Source organism: Miniopterus natalensis, chromosome 5 (genome assembly GCF_054644295.1).
Source record: "Miniopterus natalensis isolate mMinNat1 chromosome 5, mMinNat1.hap1, whole genome shotgun sequence".
NCBI lineage: Eukaryota > Metazoa > Chordata > Mammalia > Chiroptera > Miniopteridae > Miniopterus > Miniopterus natalensis.
In genome coordinates this window covers 80,719,239-80,741,863 of record NC_142085.1, presented here as the reverse complement: position 1 = coordinate 80,741,863, position 22,625 = coordinate 80,719,239, and the positions used below count along the sequence as shown (strand labels likewise).

At 41.3% G+C, this 22,625-nt stretch overlaps 1 protein-coding gene across 1 annotated transcript in view; it reads right to left on the bottom strand.

The window, feature by feature from the left end:
- Positions 1-6,768: 6,768 nt before the first annotated feature.
- SAMD5 (sterile alpha motif domain containing 5) overlaps positions 6,769-22,625 on the bottom strand; it is a 41,741-nt gene continuing 25,884 nt past the window's right edge. The window contains exon 2 of the mRNA XM_087817675.1: positions 6,769-7,644. Coding sequence (XP_087673801.1) covers positions 7,582-7,644 — 63 coding nt within the window. The 3' untranslated portion in view covers positions 6,769-7,581. The remainder of the gene's footprint in view (positions 7,645-22,625) is intronic.

Below are 22,625 nucleotides of genomic sequence, written 5' to 3'. Positions count from 1 at the left end.
AACAGATGAGATTCCACAGACATCCTATTAAAGATGCATGGATGTATTTCAAAGTACAGGAGGTTGGCCAAAAAAGTGTCCGTATGACATGAATGCACTCTGTCCTCAGAGTAACTCTAGGAGGGGAAGGAGTAACTTTTTCATTTAAACTTGTTCAAGATTCCTCTTTTAAATTAAAAAAAAAAAATCCTCAGTGGGGAAGCAGATGGCCTGGAAGGAGACTAGAAGGTATTCATTCTCCAGGTTCAGATGAAAGACTTAAAAGCTGCCTTATGTGAAGTGATTTTACTGATATTTTATCGCCCTATAAAGTCTTTATCACACTAACACTCCTTAGTTGGCATCTCTACTGCATCCATGTACCTCACCATTTTAAAGAACACATTTTAGCCCTGGCCGGGTGGCTCGGTTGGTTGGAGCCTCATCCTGTGCACCAAGAGGTTGTGGGTTCGATCCCTGGTCAAGTCACAAATGGGAGGCAACAAGTCGATGTTTCTCTCTCCTCTCTCACATCAATGTCTCTCTCTCCACGCCCCACCCGCCTCCCTCTATCTAAAATCAAGAAAAACATATTCTAGGGTGAGGATTTTAAAAACATACATTTTAGTGCTGCCCACCAATCACTGACTTTTCTAAATATGCTTGATAGATCAAGGAAGACTTTAAAAAAATTTTTTATTCAAATATAGTTGGTATACATTATATTAGTTTCAGGTGTACAATATGATTAGACATTTATATACCATACATTGTGATCACCACACTAAGTCCAGTAATCATCTATCACAGTGCAAACTTGTAACAATGCTGTTGACTATATTCACCTTTAGTACCCATCCTTCCACCCCCCCTTCCCCCTGAAAAACATAAGTTTAATCTCTGTTTCTGTGTGTCTGTTTTGCTTGTTCATTCGTTTTTTTCTTTTAGATTCCACATATAAATTAAACCATAGGTATTTATCTTTCTCTGCTGTATTTCATTTAGCATAATACCCTCTAGGTCCATCCATGTTGCAAACAGCAAGACTTCCTTTTTTCTTGCTGAGTAATATTCCATCGTACATGTTACCACATCTTCACCTACTGATGGACACTTGGGTTGCTTCCACGCCGTGGCTATTTTAAAGAATGCTGCAATGAGCATAGGAATACAAATCTCTTTTCAAATTCATATTTTCATTTTCTTTGAATATTCACCCAGAAGTGGAACTGCTGGGCGGTATGGTAGTCCTGTTTTTAGTTTTCTGAGGAATCTCCAGACTGTCTTCCCTAGAAGCTGTACAGTCTGCAGTCCCCCCAGCAGCGCCAAGGGTTCCCTTTTCTCCACGTCATCAATACTTCTTGTCTCTTTGAAAATAGCCATTCTCACTGGTGTGAGGTGGTGTCTCATTGCAGTTTTGATTTCCATTTCTCTGATTAGTGATATTGAGCATCTTTTCTTGTCTATTGACCATCTATAGGACTTCTCTGGAGAAGTGTCTTTCCATGTCCTCTGCCCATATTTTGCAGATCAAGGAAGGCTTGAAGCCGATGATTTCAGAGCTGAAAGATTAGGTTTTCAGCTCCTGCGAGCCCAGGGGCTGCTTAGAGCTTTAGTTTATGAACAAAAGTGTTCCAACACTACATCTTGAAAAACAAGGATCTAAGTTGAAATCGAGGTCTAGAAAGTTGAGTGTTTTCTGAAGATGCCACAGATGCCTTTAGGGTATACTTTCTAGGATCTGATGTCAGACAAAAAGATTAGGGAATCTGGGAAAATCTCAATTATCGGCCACAAAACTCCTGTCATTATGAGCATGTCACAAACTCTTGGCTCCTTAGTGTCTTAAATACACAATTTCTGAATCAGATTAGCTTATTCTAAAGTCCCTTTTCATTCCTAAAATTCAAATTTTTACATATTTTTTCTAATATTCACTCTGCATCTCCTTGTTTTAAATTTACTTTCCTCTCCTTTTGTATTCAGTGACAATAAAGCAGCCATTCATGATCACATACCACATACCACAATGCCATTTATGACATTTGTACCTAACCCAAAACACTACTATAAAGCTTCTTTAAAGTAATATTTGGGGGCTGCTTACCATGTGCTAATTATTTTCCTTTGTGCTAATTATTTTCATTGTGATCACATACCACAATGCCATTTATGACATTTGTACCTAACCCAAAACACTACTATAAAGCTTCTTTAAAGTAATATTTGGGGGATGCTTACCATGTGCTAATTATTTTCCTAAGCATTCAAAACAATTATTCCTTTTGCTGAAGGACCTGAAGCCAAAAAGTGGTAAGGCCGGGAATGAATCCAGGAGACCCTCGATCTAACGACGCCTGAGATGGAGATTCAGGGGCTGCGGGAACCACAGCGGGACCACATGTGGAGAAACGCCACATATGACCCGCCTGCCACCTAGTACACCCTACAGCCCACCTCCACTGTGGCGGCCACGATTCCTGGTACAGAATCCCATGCTATCACCCTCACAAGAACTTTATAGCTGGAAGTGGGGTGGAAGGAACAGGGAGAAGGCCACAAGATACACGTGTGTAACAATTACATTAAAGTATCAACGTGCACGTCAAAATTATTTATCTGAATTGATCATCCAGTGCGGAAAGCCCTGTTTTTTCCTTTCTTTCGAGTTAGCACTCTGACTTCCCATGCTAAGCATAACGCTACAGCACTGTAAACTTGTTAATATCATCAATTTAAACAACACAAACTATGCCATTCATCGAATATAAACGATCAAAGAAGAGGCCAAGGTGGAACCATGGTGAAAGCCGTAACATTTATTGAAGAATGAACACGTTTGCAAATCGGGGCTGCTCGGGCACACACTCCATGCTTCACCACAGTGCTGTTCCAGTCAGGCTTCTCCTAGTCCCTTCTCACCCAGTCCCTCTTTAAGACAATTACTGAAAGGGGAAAAAGTGTCAACCGCAGTGACATTTACAAAACCAAACCTGCAGCTTTCACTTGAACGGCTGTGCTTGGCGACCTGGATGCACCCGTTTCTCTATGGGCGGAAATGGTCACCCCAAAGAGTATCTCAGAATATTGTCAAGCTCAGGGAGCAGGGCGGCAACTGCAATGAACAACAGAATTTCTAACATCTGCCCCAATCAATATACCACCTTGCCCTTAACACATGTGATACAGCATTTCATTTTTGGAATAATAAGGGAAAACTGGTCCGACAAAAGGCATGTTACAGAATACATCCAGAAAGGACATTTGTCATCTTAAATAATACTTAAAAGGTGACTCATTTTGTTCCAATGGAAGAAATGTTGGTCAAATTGTCAAAAAATATCACCAGCTCTTACTGTGACATTTAACCTCCCATTTTCCTCTAAAAGTTATCTTTTAACAACAACAAAAAGTAAAACTTTATTTTCAGGAGTTTAAACAATTTAAAAGAAAACATCTAATTTGGTAAGTTAAAAAAAAAAAGTTATGTTCATTTTCCTAAACTACTATTTTTTTTTTGCTTTTCAAGGAAATATCTAAAATAGTGCTCATGGAGTAGAAAGTTACTTAATTTTTCCCCCCTTAGAGATTAATAATATAAAGCTGAACAGGATTTTCTAATCAAAGAATCTGAATAGTGTAAAACATCTCATGTAGGCATGTCTAACTGATGATCACTGAGGCAGCTATGAGAGTAAAATCAGAAATTCTAAAATAGAAAGCAAGCCTAGCCGATCTGCTTTGCTCTGCACAATCTATTTTGTGTAATTTAATTCAGCATCTATTATGGCTTTATTCTAAGCACAGGTAGTCAGCTAATCCCGTCTAAGAATTCCCCATTACTTGACCCTTGGTCTGAATGGAGACCTGGCGATTTAGGTCAGGCTCTAGCTCATTTCTTGGGTACATCTCTGGATATTATATTCTACTCTTTACTCCTAATTTACTTTGAAATTCAGAACTCTGCCACCTGCCTGAACATGGTATTTTGACACCTAATTAAATATTACACATACAGAGTTACATAAACCAAATATTCTGTCCAAAAATTTAATTTTCCTCAACCTCTCTTTTTGTTACTCCTCAGGGCCCAGGCAAGGGACCCGTTTCCCACACTCAGACTCCCCGGAGAACAGGCTCTTTCCAGCAGGTGCTTCCCAGGCGCTGGCACCGCGGCTTGTTTGCCGACTCCCTGCCATGTGCTTCACATGGTGGCTGGATCTGCCCCTTTGCACTCCCAGTTTGTAGACCAAGTCATAAAGTCACAGGAAAATGCACATATGCCACTCACTAATTTGCACGCCAAACTGATCAATCTCAAGCTGTTGTAAAAAGAGAAAACTCAGAGGGATGCTTTCATATGTGTCCCTGTGACTGTTTCCCAGCCTTGACAAGTGCGGGCCCTTCCCAATGTGCTCGCTCTTGCGCTCAATCAGTGAACAGTTACGCAGCTCCTACCGGAGCGGCCACTGTAACTTTTCCTTTCATCCTTCCTAAGAGAAAGCCAAGGGGCCTTATTCAGTGGGCTTAAGGCAGCAAAGAGCAGGTCAATTTATGCTCCAGTGTTCTTGTCAGTTTTCAGGTAATCTCTTTCAAAGGAGAGGAAATAAAGAAGGTAGTTTAACAGATAGTAAAAGGGAAGGGAGACAGGCGCATGAGCACCTGCTGTGGGCCACACTCTGGGCCAAGAACTATGTGGGTGTAGGTTGCAGGACTCTTAAGCCTCTTAAGAGCTATAGGAGGGATTTCTTTTTCCCATTTTACAGACAAGTATAAAAGGCTGTGATGAGTTTAACAACTGTTCAAGATCATTCCCATGCTGTCTACAGCTTATGTTCTTAGATTCACCACAGACAAAAAAGCTATCAATGCGATCTAGATTTTGAGCTAAGGCCTGAGGAACTCCAAAGTAAAAACTCAATTCTTACTGTTTTTGTTGTTGATTTCACACCACCAAGGTGCTGTGAGTGTCTCTGGACTGAGAAACCGCTTGAGGGCAGTTCTTCTAAGTTGCCGTAAAGTCCTTTGGTAATTATGCATTCCTAGACCAGGAGGTATTTTTGTGTGAATAAAATCTTTCTTTCCTCATCCCAACTTTGTTTTAAAATAAACTTGAAGCAAATTTTGCCATAACCCTCCAAAGTCCTTAATATTATAAAGTAAAAGTCAGTAATTAGTCTTTCTTGAGGTTCTACGGAAAACAAAGCAAGATAATCCTCTACTTTTCATAACATATTTGTCCCTCAGCTACTTCCTTTACATAAAAAAAATTTAAGAATATCATGAGTGTTAGATAAAAGAAGAAAACACTGTGGAAAAATGACTCTTCTTAAGGTTAATTATCGCCAGATACAATTCACGGCAAGCGACTCCCGTTCTCTTACGTTTTAACTCTGACCTCGTATTGATTTACTGCAAATGAATTAATGAATTACTTCTCTGCTTATTTTAAAGCCTTCCTCCTCTACCATTAGGTAAGAAATCTTTAAAATCCATCTGCTATTTCACCGCTCTAGACTGTGACTCTTAATTTAGGTAGAGGATTGTTATTTTCAAACTCCAATAGCAGACACATAAAGAAGACTTAAATTTGGCAAGATAATTGAAGTTGGACATTACACAAATAGAAAATAAAACATGAAATTGCCAAAGAGTCCAGTTTTGCGTTGCATTAGGTTACACCGTAATGCCCACAGTGAAAATAATCGATTTTTCAGAACTTGGGTCCCTTTCCAGCAACACTTCAACAAATGCATGTAAATGGGCACCTGTGAATAAACCCGCCACAGGTGCTGCACCTGGGAATGAGGTCTCTAATGGGAAGCCCTTTATTCTCATAATAAATTCTATTTGTAATCTATGGACCCTTCCCCACACACTCCTTAAAAAAGTATAGCTTGTTCATTTTAAAGACTGTAGTTCACTTGAAAAAAATGATGAAAGTTTGGTTGGAATATAATCCTTATGAAAATGTGAGCCACGTAGAGTTTCAAAGACAACTTGTCCATGCTTTTAGAGCTTAATTTCCTTGAGTTTATATTTAAGAATGAGGCTGAGTTATCCAGTATCTACATTAATTTTGAGAAGGTGCTAAACCATGTAAACTTTAGATTTTTAAAGCAGTATTGTAACAAAATCGCCCCTGGAGACCTTACCTGCCTACCCATTCCTAGGGACCAGTATGCACCAGGAAGAAATGAACGTAGGTTTCTTCCCCTTTCAGTGTTTCCAGCTCCGGAGCATCCCCACACTGCTGGAAACCTGAATCTCTTATGCACTTCTCAGCAGCACAGGGAAGATTCTGCCACACAGGATGCTCAGCTCCTCTCAGAAGCTGCCTGGCTCGAGAGCTTGTTGCATGTCTGTATCTTTTCTGATGATCTCCTTTTAACTAAATTTTTGGTCCTATCAACATGGTTGCATTTTCTCAGCAGATAAAACTGCCAATATCCAAACGCAAGAACAACAGGAATCAGAAATACTCCAGGGTCACCTTAATTTCCTCCTCCCACCTTATTTTACTCTCTTCTATGGCTGCGGTTGGGGTTCTTAACCCCCACCTCCCTGGCCCCACACACCTGAGCTCAGACACCTGGGGAGCAGGGTGAGGCACCAAGTGAAGAAAACCAGCCATCAAGGTCCACAGCGGGCTCCTGTTCAGTATGTGTCAGAGCCAGACAGTCTAACTGGTGCTGATACTAAACTGCAGCCAGATTAAATTTGAAAGAAAAGTTAGAGCCCTGGCTGGTGTGGCTCTGTTGGTGGAGCACTGTCCCATGCACCATGAGGCGGCCAGTTCAATTCCCAGTCAGGCCACATGCCTGGGTTGTGGGCTCGACCCCCAGTGGGGGGCATGCAGGAGGCAGCCAATTGATGTTTCTTTCATTGATGTTTCTCTCTCTGCCCCCCTCTCCCTTCCTCTCTCTGTCTCTAAATTCAATAAAAACATTTAAAAGAAAAAGTTAGAAAAAATTTGCTTCCTTTGGTGATGTTCCTTAATTTGTCAGCTTTACAAATGTTCCTATATATGAAATGATTATATAAAGCACCTTAAAATAAGAATCCCCTCACCAAACTATTCTATACAGAATTCTATAAAATACCTCGACCTATGAAAACACAGTCCTATATAAAGTGAAAAAAGCGTACGTTAAAAAACAAAATCAAAGCTACTGTTCTCAAGTTAAAGGTTAATTTTAAAATTATGTAATTACTAGCGAATGCCAGAAACCTGCTTTTTGTCTAGCACTGCACTTAAAATTAAATCCAAAAACCTTAGCCAACCTCATTTATTTCCATCAAGAACTCAGACTAGAGGGAAGAATCCCAAAATATGCGTAAGGCTGTATCTCCCAATGATGTGTCCTTTAAAAATGGAACTCGGCACTTCTTAATGTGTGGTATTTCACTGCCTCATTTCTAGCTATTGTAAGTTAGTTACCCAGTGTACTGATTATTCCAGAATTTTTCCAAGCAAAAGTTAAGCTGATGAGTGTTTCCAGGGTCACCATCCATTTCCCTTTTTGAAAGAAGGTTCTAAATATGCCCTTTTCCAGTCTTCAGGCACCTCATCAGTCCTCCACGAGTTCTCAAAAATGATATCTAGCGGTTCTGTGATGACTTCGGCCAATTCATTAAGTACTCTAGGATGCCAGCCAATGGGACCTGTGGATTTGAACATAGGGGGGTTATTGAAGTTCTCCTTTACCCTTTCTTTCCCTAGTTCAGCATGGACTCCTGCTCCTGTTTCTACGTCATAGTTGTCCCTTTCTGGTTACCACCTGGACTTCTGAAAACAGCTTTAAGTTCTGCTTTTTATCAATATCAATTTTCTCTTGGAAGCTAATCAACAAAAATATAGTTTATACTTCTCAAGCCTATTGTTCTCAAGTTTTGCTCTCAGAGGTCTACTTCTTTTGTTTTAAAGAGGTCTATTTCTTTTTCCTTTTATGCTGCTCATTAGACAAGACAGTAATACAAAATTATATCAACCTGTATCTTGTAACAGTCTGCCTCCCGAAACCATCACTCGATACTGCACTTCAGCATCCTTACTGATAGAGTAACAGTCAACACACTGTGGAACATTCTAAAGGCTACACAGCTCATGCTCAGGGGGTGCATATCTATTAACCTGTATCTGCAAGTGCTAATTCAAAATGCACCTTCCAAGATAAAACCGATTCCCAATCGTCTTTCATCATAACCACGTGTAAGCAGAAACAGTCACTTTTCCACATATGCATTTAAAAAGCATGGTTGCACAAGTGCTGGAAAGAGATTAATCAGGGTTTCTTCAAAGCAGCAACCTAGTAGAATTCACCGCTGCTGTGTGGTCATCTGCGTGGATGTTCTGGGATTGATACGGCACTAATTATCTCCAAGCTCTGATAGCTGTTGACAGTTTTAACCCCTTCATTGTCACAATGATTCCTCCGAAATCGAAGGATAGCAACCGATTACAATTTCCTGCCCATCTGTCACAGTTCCACCCTGTGCCAGGACTCCCCTGACAGGTCTGAAATGGACAAAGGAGAGGAAGAAAGGCGAGTGCGAAGGAAGAGAGGACACCAGAGTCTTTCACGAGATTTTGATAGGACAGGCAAATTGTGCTGGTAGGATCCAACTGTTTCCTTGTTAGGTTTTTGTTTTTGTTTATAACTGGAAAAGCTTTTGGAAAAGGTGGAATCCATTTTGCTTTCTTTTGTTTTGTTTTTGTATCTCTCCTACCTGACCCTAGTTTTATGCCTTACAAAAATAATTTATATAACAGGCATCATTAAAAAGACTCTCTTAAAAAACAATTGCGCACATTTCTCCAGGGTACAACAATTTGTTTGAGCACATGCCATTTTCACCCCTGCTCAGATGGCCACCTGCTGATGGCAATATGCTAACTAATATGTCACCATTAATTAGTTTGGGTAACATTATCCAGCAATTGCATCTATGTGGAAAGTATTACTATCCATGCTCGGAAAGTTTCTTTCTCCAGAAAATCAAGCTATTTTCAGGCCTTTTTTTCCCTATATACTAAGTAATAATAATTTATATTATTAATTAATATATTCAAGTAGTCACTCGAAGAAACCAAGCCAAGCCAATGCCTCTATTAAAATCATTTCCTGTTAAGAACTTTGAAAAGGTGATGTTCAACCTTTCTTGACAAAACTAAGTTTTTTGGTGGGGAATAAGGGGAAGTTCAGCTTAATATAAAGAAGAAAAAACTGTTTGGTTTTTAACGCTCTGATAATGAATAAGTGAAAAGACCAAACACCAAAGCCTATAGTTATTCTGTAGTGCAAGATACCTCACTATTTCTGTGAAAACAACACAAAGGGCCCCCATTACAGCATCGGTGGAACTAAGGGAAAGGACAGGGTCACCAAGGGAGGAGGCATCTTGAGGACATTCTTAGTAAAACAAAAGATTCTCAGATGTCCCCATGCTGGATATAGCTCTGCCTGAAGCCAGCAAGATAGCCTCACCTACCATTAAAGGCCATTTTATTGTAGGAACCTATAAAAATAAAGAAAATGCCCCTGGATGGGTTATCACCCAGCAAGTGCAGACACCCTCCGCACTAAACTCATCTAAAGACGAGGCCATGGAGTCATTCACAAATCCAGCATCAAGCTCTCGGCCTCGGAAACCTCAAGTCTTTGGTTCAACAAAAACAAATCACATTCATGAAACAAGCCCAGCCTTGCAAGTTGCTGTTTTCCATTCCTGGGGGTGAGGGTGGGAGGCAGACAAACGGGATTTCCGCAACTGGGTCACGGAGAGTTTGGAGATGTGAGACGTGGTCCCCGAGAATAGCAATTAGCAGAGCACATGTTGCTTCATGATCCTGGGAAACGCTGGGAATTTCCCCGATCCGAGCGCCCCCCCCATGCTCCAGAGGCGGGCATGCATGGGGACAGCTCGGCTCCTACTCCTGCTAGATCCCATTCGTATTCAAGTGGAAGAGAAATGAACAGATTTGTAAAATTCTCACCAACTTTAAGGAAATAACTGATAAAAAGAAGTCTTCTGGGCAAACAGGCACTGCCAGTCCAGCCTCATGTCACACAGCAGCTCCCCCCAGCATGCATTATCAATACTTCAGCTTCCCCCTAAATTATCTGGCATTCTCCTACAAAGGAAAAATCTCTTCACGCCACCAAGAAAAATATTAATCCTTATATTGTGTATAGTCTTCTTTGGATATAGCACTAGGCTGACTTAAAAATCATGAAAGGAATGGCCTCATATCTGGTCCTTTCTCAAATTTCATGAGAGCCAACCTCTGGAACAATAAACAGCGAGTTCTATTTTTGGTTCTATTAATGCTCCCAAAATCTTGCTATTTTTATAGCTAGAGTTTGTAAAAAATGAATGCCGGCAGTGTGTAACGTTATCTCCCTATTTCTAGGAAACATTACTGAAAGGTTTATGCTCTGGTTGACCCAATTCTCCCCTTACCTGCCTTTGGGACCACTCTCAATCACAGAGAACTTACGTTAGGGCTACACAAACCTAAGTCTTGGGCTGAACTGCAGGACTTTCTCAGTCTAACTTGTTTTGGGCTATTATGGGGGATGGGAAGGGTGGGAGGAAAGCCTCTCATTTCACAGATATTTGGCAGTTCTCCTAATCTATGTTAGAGTTCCAATCTGAGAAACAGGGAAGGGGCAGAAAATGTTATTTAATGAATAAAGAAACTATAATCCTATGGCTAAAAATTAAGATTTATGAGATTACATTTTTCTCCATTTATTATCCTCATTTTTAACTGATTTAAAGTCTGTTACTCTTTTTAGCTTGTGATTTCCCTCTAATGAAAGGCAATCAGAATTATATGCAGGGTAACCCATCTAGAAGGTATTTCTCTACTGTAATATTATCCTAAGGATATAATTCCATTGCAGATAGAGAACCAATAGACACAAATTCTCCACATTCGGTTGCTAGGATAGAAAAATAAAACTGGTGACTACACATTGACAGTCCAGGCAATTTCTTTACAACTAGGGGGCAACTGTCTTGTGAGAAAAAATTAATTAGGAATAACAGTACCAATGTTGCCCCCTCTCTTGGATGGCAAAGGGGCACAAACCTGAACCTCTGGGTGCTTGGTGACAGAACACAAGGTATTTCTATCTCATGACTTTCTCAAGCCGAGTTGACCACCATTCAGCCATGGCACATGGCCTACCATTGCGGGACCAAGGAGGGCTGGGAATCTGCTTAGATTGGGGGCGGTTTTGATACAGCCTCATTTTAACTGTAAACTTCTCCAAGGGCAGAAACCGCATTTTCTCTTCTTTCTATCTCCTGTGGGAACATTATATATAACATCACACACTACTATGGCTGCTTGATTGTAAAAGTACAGTGCCTATACAAAGGAGAAAAAATTATCAATATATGTTCACTAAACCCCTATGTATCTTAATGTTCATCTTTGAGTTCCATAAAGGACTCTGAGGGTCTTCTCCCAGCTGCTGCACTGGGGAGGCCCCGGCTGCCTCCCGGACCCCAGCAGGCTGGAAGATGCCATGTGTGAGGCAGCTAGCTGGCACGCAGGCGCTCTTTTCTTCTAGAGAAGTCTTGAGGGTAGACTTCTTTGGGACTCTATAGACTAGAGAAATCTCTGCCCTCCTCCAGAGCAACCTACATATATATTTCTTTACTTTACACACAAATACCCAAATGCTACGTACATATCATGGACCACCATCCAGTCTTCACCCATGGGTGTCCTTGGAAAACACTGGCTTATTACCTAGTTCCTGGGACAAACTAAATGGGGGTTAGTAACAGAACTGCTGCGCACTACCTCCTCGCAACCCACATGGTTCTAATCTCCGCTCAGGTCTCATCTGCAGGTGGTCAGCAAATGCAAAGTATACGGGAGAGGCTGGACATCTTCCCACCTGCTCAATATTCAGAAAACTCTCAGAAACAAACTCAGGAGCTCAAAGATAAAAGTGCCTTTGTTTATGCTATCCTCAGGGCATTAACAGATTTTATAATTTTTTCCAACTGAATAGCTATGTAAATCCAATTTCTTAAAAGCATTTTGTTATACTCATCCCTGAACACTCTGAATATGCTACATTCCCACGCAGGGGTTGTGGCCTGCAAGTGGAGGCAAGCTCCTGGAGACCAGGGTTGTCAGGGCCAGCACCACCTCACAGCCTAGCCTTACAGCCATGTCTTGTCTCCACCAGGCAGAAATGATCAGGATTTAACTGTTGGGATTTCTCGACTGTGCTTTCAATAATTTTATAATAATTAACAGCTTGTCACAACAGGAAGCTGGGGCTAGGTCACTATTCATTCTAGAAGTTTAAAATACAGTTAAGGAGACAAAATGGTAGCCGGAGGGGCCAGTGCCTTCAGGAACGAAGAGGGAGTCTGGGCATGTTTACAGATGGAGCGGAAGGTTCTATGGAGAGAGACTACATGCAAGAAAATAGACGGATGATTATGGACCATAATTATTAGTTGGGGAAAAGTAGATACAACGGGAGGAATTAGTCTTAGACGGGAGAGGGGTAATTCCTCATCTAAAATAGAGGCAAAGAAGAGCAGATGGGAGAAGACGCCAAGACATTTTTGAGGTGGAGAGAGGGAGGGAGGGAGCTCATTACAAGGACTTCTGGTTCCCAGGAATGACAGAGCCCAGGCTATTTGAAGAAGGGCTTGGAGAGGCGCGGGCTGGGGCTGCTGACTGGAGTCAGAAATAGGCAGGGAGGGAAGTGGCCCAAGCCAGCTTGACAGCTGCAGGAGAGCAGGTTCGCTGGATCGGACCGCGCGGGGTTACAGCGCTGTGGGCTGCAAGGCCTCAAACGCCACCCCAAGAAGAGATCAAGACACGGGCCCTACATGCGCAACACAAACCCACACCAAGATAAGGGCAAGTGCTGGAGCGTGCTCAACACCGGGACTGTCCCGCGCCGCGGCGCTTTGAGCTGTATTCGGTGGGCCTGCCGACGAAAGCGTCCTGGTCGGCTGCCGTACAGAATACCGCAGAGTGGGCGGACTATGGGCAACAGAAACTCACTTCTCACCGCTCCGGAGGCTGGGAAGTCCAAGACTGTGGCGCCCAGAGCCTCAGTGTCCGGGGAGGGCCGTCTTCCTGGCTCACGGAGACCATCTTCTGAGTCTTCGCCTGGCAGAAGGAAGCTCTCTGGCGCCTCTTTTCTAAGGGCACTAATCCCACTCATGAGGGCTCCACCCTCATCACCTACCAAAGGCCTCACCTCCAAATACTATCACACTGAGGACTAGGTTTCAACATAGGAACTCTGGGAGGACACAAACATTTAGTCTATAGCAATGTCTGTCTTTAACCAGGCTCACTGGTTGCCCACTTAAGGTTCTCATCTCTCTGTCCCTTCCTGTCTCTCTCTCTCACTCACCTACTCCCAGTAAAATCATCCATTATTAGGTACTAATGGTCTCCGAAATCACCATTAACTCTTATTACAATTATCACCAATAAACTTGCGATTAACAATATATTTCTAATGTGTTCTGTTATTATCATTACCTGTTTAACCTGGCAAGAGTAAAAACTACTAATATTTATGGAGTGACCTTCCTCTGATCAGGCACTGTGCTGAGAACATCGTATATTTATACATAATCCCCTTACTTCTCACAAGCCAACGTGATGGCTACCATGGACCCAGTTTTCTAGATGAGAAATCTGAGGTTTCAAGTGAAAGTAACTGGGCAGGGTCAGAGTGCTTATCAGTGGCAGAGTGGTTCTGTCCAACAGCGAAGTCCAACCTTGTAAAAGTATGTCTGCAATAGTGTTTTCCCCAAATTCACATCTACCTGGAAGCTCAGAAGGTGACCTTGGAAATACGGTGACAGATGGTTCAGGCTCTGGGGATAAAATCATCCTGGATTTAGGATGGGCCTAAATCCAATCACTGGTGTCCTTATGAGAAGAGGAGAGAACACGGAGAGACACCCATAGCAAAGGTGGTCATATGAAGACAGGCAGAGAAGAGAGTGATGCAGCCACAAGCCAAGTAATGACAGGAGCCACCAGAAGTTAGAAAAGGCAAGGAAAGAGTCTCCCCTAGAGCCTCTGGAGGGACTTGGCCCTGCCAAAACCCTGATTTCATACTTCTGGACTCCTGAACTATGAGAGAATAAATTTCTATTGTTTTAAGCCACTCATTTTGTGGTACTTTGTTACAGCAGCCCTCAAAAACTAAGACAGATCCCTTACATAAATGCATCATTTCTCAAAAGTTCTTAGGAATATTTTTAATCACCTTATTGTTTTTGGCAGCATAGGTACATGTAACTTTAAGCAAAAGGTATTTTGCTTTTTATTCAGAATATTAAATGTTATGCATAATGCTTACTTACAGTATTATATTTAATGTAATTCATAATATGTAAGGAAAATTTTCACTACCTATTAAATGATGAGAACTATTTACATTAATTAGGTAATAAAATAGGATTTATAAAAAAATACATTAAATGTTATACACTGTGTTTATACATGGACTCCATGTGTATTAAAATGCAGATTGGTATTTATTTATTTAGCATCAAAAACAGAAAATCAGCATTCGAAATGATTGTGTTTCTTTTCCTTAATGCCCACTGGTTTATTATTTACTTAAATATTTATGATTTATTTTAAATTGCAAGACAAGAGAGAAGGCTTCAGTGGCTATTTACAAGCATTTCTCTACCAATAACACACTACCCACGTGGATGCTTTTACTCTCAATGAATCAGAATTGAATACAATTGCCAGTGCTTTCTTGTTTAGACATGTTACTTTAGAATGAGAAAGGGTTTCAATGAGCAATGTAAATACATCTGAGCTCTACGGGGGTTTGTTTTAAAGAGGAAAATATTTAAATAATTTTTATTGCATTATTTAAAGGTATATAATTAAACAATCACTATTCCCAGCCTGCACAACTTTTTTGACTCCTCTGACCTCCAGCTGGCAAATACTGCACTATCCTATACCCAAGGTTCTCAAACTTTTGGTTCCGGGAGCCATCTGCATTTTTAAAAACACTGAGGATTCCAAAGAGCTTTTGGTTATGTGAGTTAGAACCACTGATACTTACCACATTGGAAATTACAACTACAAATTGTTTAAAATATTTAATTAATTTAAAAATATAAAAGAGTAAGTGCCTTACATGTCGACATAAATAACATATCATTATGTAAAATAAATATATTACCCTCCCAAAGAATTAATAAGAAGCATGACATTGTTTTTCATTTTTGCCTATTGCTTTACTTGATAGACAACTGGATTCTCACATCTTCTACATGTGCTCTGTGGCAATATGTGTTTTTTTAGTTGAAATACGTGAAGAAAATCTGGCCTCCATAGATGTATCATTCCAAAAAGGAAAAGCATTTTAATAACTTTTTAAAAGAGGTAATTGTAGATATTCTTTCTGATACCACGCCAAAACTTGACAACAGATAGTTTCTTAAAAGCCAGTTGCAATGTGAAATCTGAAACCATACCAATGAGCTTTTTATACTCTGTCTACTACATAAAAAGCATTGGTCCATCTTCTACTCTTAATGGATCTCTTCCCACATGTGATTTGGTAACATTATCCATTCGTCATTTGAAAAATATTGGGTTCCTGAGTTATACAGATTTTCCAAATGTTAACACATATCATTATTCAATGTCAAAAAAGTAACATTTATTAATATCACCCATTTCCTCAGAAAAGCCTTCGAGTCTATCACTGAATAACTGTCAAGCTCACTGTGGCAGATATAAAGTTTCCAAAAATGTAATTTTTACTTGAATATTTAAATGTTATCATTAACAACAAATATTGTCAATTGTTTTTCTTGAAATATTAGGTCCACTTTATTCATCTTTGAAAAAATATCTGCCAAATACCCAAGTCTAACTAACCATGGCTTGTTCTTCAGTTGTTCTTTCAAGTGAAAACAGCGTTCTATGAATAAAGTTGCTAGTTCAGCTAGCAACTCAAATAGTGGAAGCAGTTGGCAAGGAGACCAGGTACACACCTGCTTCCATTTGCAACAGACTTCTTTATGAGCAGTTCCATCTTATCACACAGAATATTTTTTTAAAACATACTCTTAGGCTGAACTGTAATAAACGTACTAATTTCTACTATTTCATCAAGGATATTTTTAGGAAAATGGCTCTTTTGGGCACGTGTGCAGGTGAAGGCTACAATAGGCACGAATATGGTTTGGTTCCACTGCTTTGATTGGCACTAATGTGCCAGCACTTTCACCCACTGTTGCTTCTGTGCTCCCAAAGCAAGTGTCCACACAGTAAAAAGGGTAAATAATGTCATAGCATTGCTATGAAACAATTAGTACCTCTCAGACCCCTAAAACAGCCTTGGAGACTCCCAATGGTGAGAGGACCACACACTGAGGACCCCTGCTCTATACCACTTATAGATGGAGAGTCAAGGTGGAGATCACAAAATCAGCACCAGCAAGCCTCAGATCAACTCATCAGTGTGCAATATAAGTATACCCTTGGAAGTGGGAGCTCCTTCCTAGCAATCACTCTGCATTTACCCTGCTGGTCCCCATCTGGCTCTGCCCCATGTAACTACAAAGTCTGAAGGCTTCCCGTCATGAAGGTGAGTTAATTTTCCCCACCTGTCTGGTGAGAGGGTTTGCAAAGACTGCTGAGCTGGCCAGGAAAAATCCTTCTCCAAGGGACTCTATTTGTCAATCCTGACAATTAACAACAGCTTTTGAAATGACTTGGGCAATTCTGAGAACAGCTAGCCTGCCCCATCAATACAACCTTTGGTCCAGTCCCAGCTCCCTGAACACTGAAGCGTGGCCCCCGCTGGGCCCTGGCCTCCCCTGCCAAATTGGAATGGGCAGGGAAGCAAGACAACTGCCATAATCCTCTCCAGCAATTGCTTGGAAAGCACATTTACATGTTTATTGGCAGCCTGAGTGAAGGGCTATCCAGAGCGTCTATATGGGTTTCTATCATTCCACCTCTTCTCTGGTTTTGCCAGGGGAATGAGGGGCACTTTCAAATGTCTCATGAAAGTGACATGCTTTGATACCATCATTCTGGGCCTCAAGGACCAACAGCTAATTTCTTTAAAGGAACAGTACCTATAAAGTCATCTGAAGGACCCTCAAGATGCTGGCCTTGTCCAAATGAACTCTGAGGACATGAAAAGAGGCTACCTGAAGCAGCGCAACAGGTAAATTGCGCTGAGTTCCATCATACACTGAGGACTTTACCACACATACTTGCTGCTAAGAAGTGACAGTTCTAAAGGTTTGGGAGCAAAGCCCAGATCAAAGGGCACTGCAGTTACAGTCCAAGGTAGCCTAAGGTCACTGTGCCCAGAGTGAGCCCAGGGTAGCTGTGTGTGTATGTGACGTTAAGGGCTGGAAGTGGGGAATGGAGGACACATGGGGTTTATGCTACCTCAACCCAAACCAGCCTATCCTCCAGGTCTTCCTCAGCAGTCACCAAATCCCCTCCTGCCAGAGCAGAAGCAAAGTCCCCCGGGGGGGGGAGGGGGGAGCAGTGCAGAGATCCCTGCTCAGACTGGAATGAAACCCAGTTTCCTTCTTCCTGGATGGGTAGCCTTGGGCGCAGTACTTAACCTAATAGCTCTGTACTTTAGTTTCCCATCTAAAAAATGGAACCAACAATAGCACCTACATCTCACCGGGCTGTTGTAAGGATTAAACCAGATAATATCTGTAAAACTGTTTAGAACAGAATCTGTCGCAGTGTACGTCTATATCTATGTGGATCTGGATGTTTTTTCTAAGACCTGCCCCACAGAAGGCATGGAACTCTATTTGCTGGTTCAATCACTGAGTGATATAAACCCTCCCCTAAAGAGGCAGAGATACTCAGTCGCATCTTCAGAACAAAACGTAATGAATGTGCGGCATCATTATGTTAGTCATGCACAAATGTTATTAGGATAAGTCACAAATGTGTATGCTTTAAACACTGTCTAGCCATTGAATTTTTAAAATTTCACTTAGTTTTATGAGGCATATCCTATAGAACATAACAGCTATAGTAGAAGCTCTCAGCTTGTCCAAGCATGAAGACCTCTTTAATTGTTTAAAAACATAGACCCTCCCCCACACACATAGGGCATGTGCATGTGCACACACATGCTAAAGACACAGTAACTTTACTATTCTCTTTTTCTTACTTTCCTACTGCCCTTTGATTGAGAAATATTACTGCTTTAATAGTGACCAAGAATTTAAGAACATCTTCAAATAAATTTATACAAAACATTATCTATGTAGACATCCCCTCACAATAGTCGGTACCAAATGGTTCCTAGGACTCTTGTATTAATTCCTCAAGGGTCTGTGTTCCTCGGATTAGGAGCCACTTTCCCAGAAGAGAATCATCAGAAGACAAAATTGCATTCTCGAAGAAATTCAAATATATTAAAATAAAAAGTGGTTCACCAAGTGAAAATCAGGCCCCAGAATCCCAACTTCAATGGAATACTGAGTGGTCACAGCTCCATTCTTGCAACGGTTAGTGTACACCGGACTAGAAGACTTCAGAGCGGTATTGCAAGAAGCTAATGGCCAACATTTTTTTCTGTCTTAAGTCAGAATAGCTGGCATTCCTCTCCACACAATCTTCCACGATTGGGCCTTACAATTTGTCACTGTCCCCTCCTTCAGGAATCCACTGCAGCAATGATGACAAACAGGGAAACAGATAATCCCCACGCAGTTTCTGCAGGAACCACGCCTGGTTCCAGAGATGATAGGAAGGACCCAAATTTCCTGGAACTAACACAGATCCATGGAAACATCCCCAAGCAAAAACACAGAAGCTCAATGTACTAGATATTTTTCAGAAAATTCAAAACTGGAAATAACAAGGGACTTTAACCCCCACTTCTGCTGATAGGGGTGTCCCCTTTATGGCATAGAACACAATCCCAAGAGCTGACTTTTGTCCCTCAAATAAAATAGAATTTAAAATAGGTATATACATCTGCTGAAATCACATTTAGAAACAAGTTCTTCAATTCTTTCCTTCTGTTCTCATTCCCTTTGAGAACAAATGTAAGATAAGCTTTCACATCATTGCATTTTACTTTCACTTTAAAAGAGAAGTTGTTTTTATTTTAGCACATAATGTGCAAAGTCATGCTATTTAACACTACATTACATTCACAGATTATGCAAGTTAAATACAGACACCTTGCTGATTTCTTAATATAGATTCAGCTAACATTTGTTATGCATCTGCCACCTTATCATTCAGATTGAGGGTGAGGAGGGGGCAAAAGTCTTAGTTAAAAATCACGCTTGCATTATAAGTGCCTAGAATTTCATGGTTCATTTAAAAGCATCACAATCAAGAATTTAATTATGTCAGAAAAGAACGGTATCTTCTTAACAGCCAAGATTACATCCCCTTCAGTTTCTTTCCCTGCCCCACCCCCAGAAAGGATGATTTTCCTTAACCTCTACAGACTTGTGTTCTGACCTATAAAGTAAGGAGTGTGGTTGGATGATCTTAAGATACCCTCCAGTTCTATCATGCTGTGATTTTAAGGTTTCTAGGGAATACTCTGACAAGGAGGCAAAGAGGAAAGAGAGCCAAGATGCTATGGGAACTGAACCAATTCAGTTCCCAAATGAGGCATTTCCCATGATGCCAGAGAAATGTCCCACATGGCACTGTCAGTGGACTGGCAGCTCAGAGCTGACAGGCAACAAGGTACCATAGAACTACAGGTCTACACAACCTCAGCTGTGCTGTTAACATATAAACATTGGCTTAACAACACTATCCAACAAATTGCTAAATCTTGAAAACCTGAGCTCCTCCCAACCAAAAACTGTGTTATGGTATCAGAATGGACTGAAACTGGTGACTAATCTGGGGGGAGGAGGGAAGGTCTTATTTTTGGATCAGCAATCCTAACAATAACTTCCAGGCAGAGTGGAAGTGTTTATGCTTGCAAGTTTCTATAAATGACAGTATAATTCTTTACACACGGAATTACGTAAATAACTCGCTCTGGTGGTAGATAATGCTCTGATTGGATAAATTAAGTAAGGGTCTAACTGGTGATGAGCCACATTCCCCCACCAAAAAGAGCTGGAGACAAAGATTTACGTACAGGCAGTTTATTTGGAAATGTGATCCTAGGGGGTAGAAGTAAGGGCCAGGAGAGTAAAATAAAGGAAGGAAAGCTGACATGAGGATGTTTATGAAGTTAGCCACTTGGTGACATATTGTTCAATTCTGGAGACTTTTGGAGGAGCCTTAAGAAATGCACCTCAGAACCATGCATGTAAGAGAAGAAAGAGGGAAACATTTATCCCTCAGCATCTATTACCCATTTATGAAGGTTTGCCTCCCGAGTGTCAATCTCCCCACACTTCCTGTTTACACGTGTGAGTGTCTAGTCAGCTCCACAGGGGTGCATGAGGAAATGAGAGGAGTGCCTGGATATACAGCAAAGGCAGGGGCTTAAGCCAATGAGCTGTCAGGCTGCTAGCTGAAGCCTGTGCAGAACTGCTTGCTTAGCAGTGGCTGGAATAGAGTAAGGCCAAGATGATTTAAACTGGCGCACACACGTATCAGGCACGTGTATCAGTCAGGATGGGCCAGTTATGCTGCAGTAACAAATGACTCCACCATTTCAATGCCTCACAGCAACAGAAGTTTTTTCTTCCTTTCGTGCTACAAATCCAATGTGGGCCTACTATGGTTCTGTGCCATTTTCTTCACTCCAGGACCGAAGGTAACAAAACAGTCAAGAACATTTCCAGCCATTGTGAGTTCAAGGAAAAGATTAAATTTGTGAACCACGCACAGTTCTGCAAAGCTGCCGCCTGGAAGAGATCCACACCACTGTTCTCTCCTTTCAATGACCAAAGCATGCCATATGCCTATTCCTAGTTCAAAGGGTGGGGACACAGAATCCTGCAGGGGGAGTAATAAGGAAGGGTGATTTAGAGTCCATTAATATAATCTATCATACTATGCCTTCATTTTCATGTGAGAAAAAGCAAGGATTGCTTTTTATGTATTTTCTGTTTATTAGGAAGCCTTTGAAAGAAAATGCATCCTCTCTCCTCACCAACCCCAGCAACCCTCTCTTTCCCTACCCACATCTAATTCTTGTTGTACAAATAAATCTTTCCTTTCAAATAAGTATTTGGGCAAAGATACAGGTTCCACTAAACAAAAACTTCCTTTCTAACCTGTCCTAGGCAGGAACACATATAGGAAGCAGAATTCTAATGACCCCAATGACTTGCCTTGTCCAACCCATTCGCTTTTGAGTACAGGTAGAACCTGTTAATAATATACGATGAGATGTCACTCTTGTAATTAGGTTAAATTATATGACAAAAAGCAGATTCTTTGGGTTGGTCTAATCTAGTCCTAGCTCTTTAAAAGCATAGTGTTTCTCTGGATAGAAGACAGAAAGTCAGAGAGATTGGGAGCATGAGAAGGACTTGACCCATCGCTGCTGGTTGGGAAATGGAGGGGCTACATGAGAAGGAATTTGGTCTGTTTCAAGATGTTGGCAGGGGCCCACAGCTAATAGCCAACAAAGAAATGGAGGCCTCAGATTTACAGCTCTCAGGAACTGGCTTCTCCCAAAACCTAAATGAGCTTAGGAGCAGATTCTCCTCCCAGAATCCTCCAGATCTGAAACCAGGCTGACTGAGCTTTGGACTTATAAGACCTTGAGCAGAAAACCCAGCCCAGCTTGCCTGGAATACTGACCTACTGAACTATGATATAATAAATGGGTGTTATTCTTTGCCATTATATTCACGGTAATTTGTCATGCAGCAACAGAAAACGAATCCAACATGTAACCAGATTTATCAGCTGAAGTGTTCTGCTAAACAGCTAAATAATGACTCTAACCTTCAGAATGTGTGACATTAATTCTAATGAAAGGAAGGGACTTCCCAGCTAGAGATAAAGGAGGAGGGTCAGTGATGCAAAAGCGGGACTGAAGGTGGGACAGAGTGACAGGAAACACTAGCATTTCCTCTGCCCAGTGGCAATATGGCAGTGATACTCTGGGTCACCAACCTCTCTAAAGGAAGGAGACGAGGCATAGTGAGTAGGATAAACTAAAAGGTGCCAAGTCACAAGTGAGAGGAATTTGGGCACAACCAACTGATTTTCTTTCCAATTCTTAGTACGTGGGGTGGGGCAGAGAGGGGAGATCATGAAATTGTATAAAGATGTCGTGCCTCTGTGGCATTTTCCCAATTATATATTCACATGATTGCATGTAGAGAGTTCAGCGGCATGTACATCCTGCAGTAGAGGAAACACTGCATGTTCACCTAATATCCTTTTATTTCCTTTTCCTTGGCACCAAGAACACTAAAATTCTCAGGCTCCCCTAGAAACTGGTTGGGAAGATTTGATAAGTTCTGGCCAATGGAATGTAAGTAGAAATAATAGAAGTCATTTGCAGGCCACACTCTTAAAAAATATCCTGAGCCAATCTTCAATTCTCTTGTCCCTGAAGAGGCTATGTGTTGAGGTGGTAGGCACCTAGATGGAGGGAGCCTGGATCTCTGAGTCACTGGATCCCTGAGTCACTGGATGGAAGGAAGCCTCCACCCACATA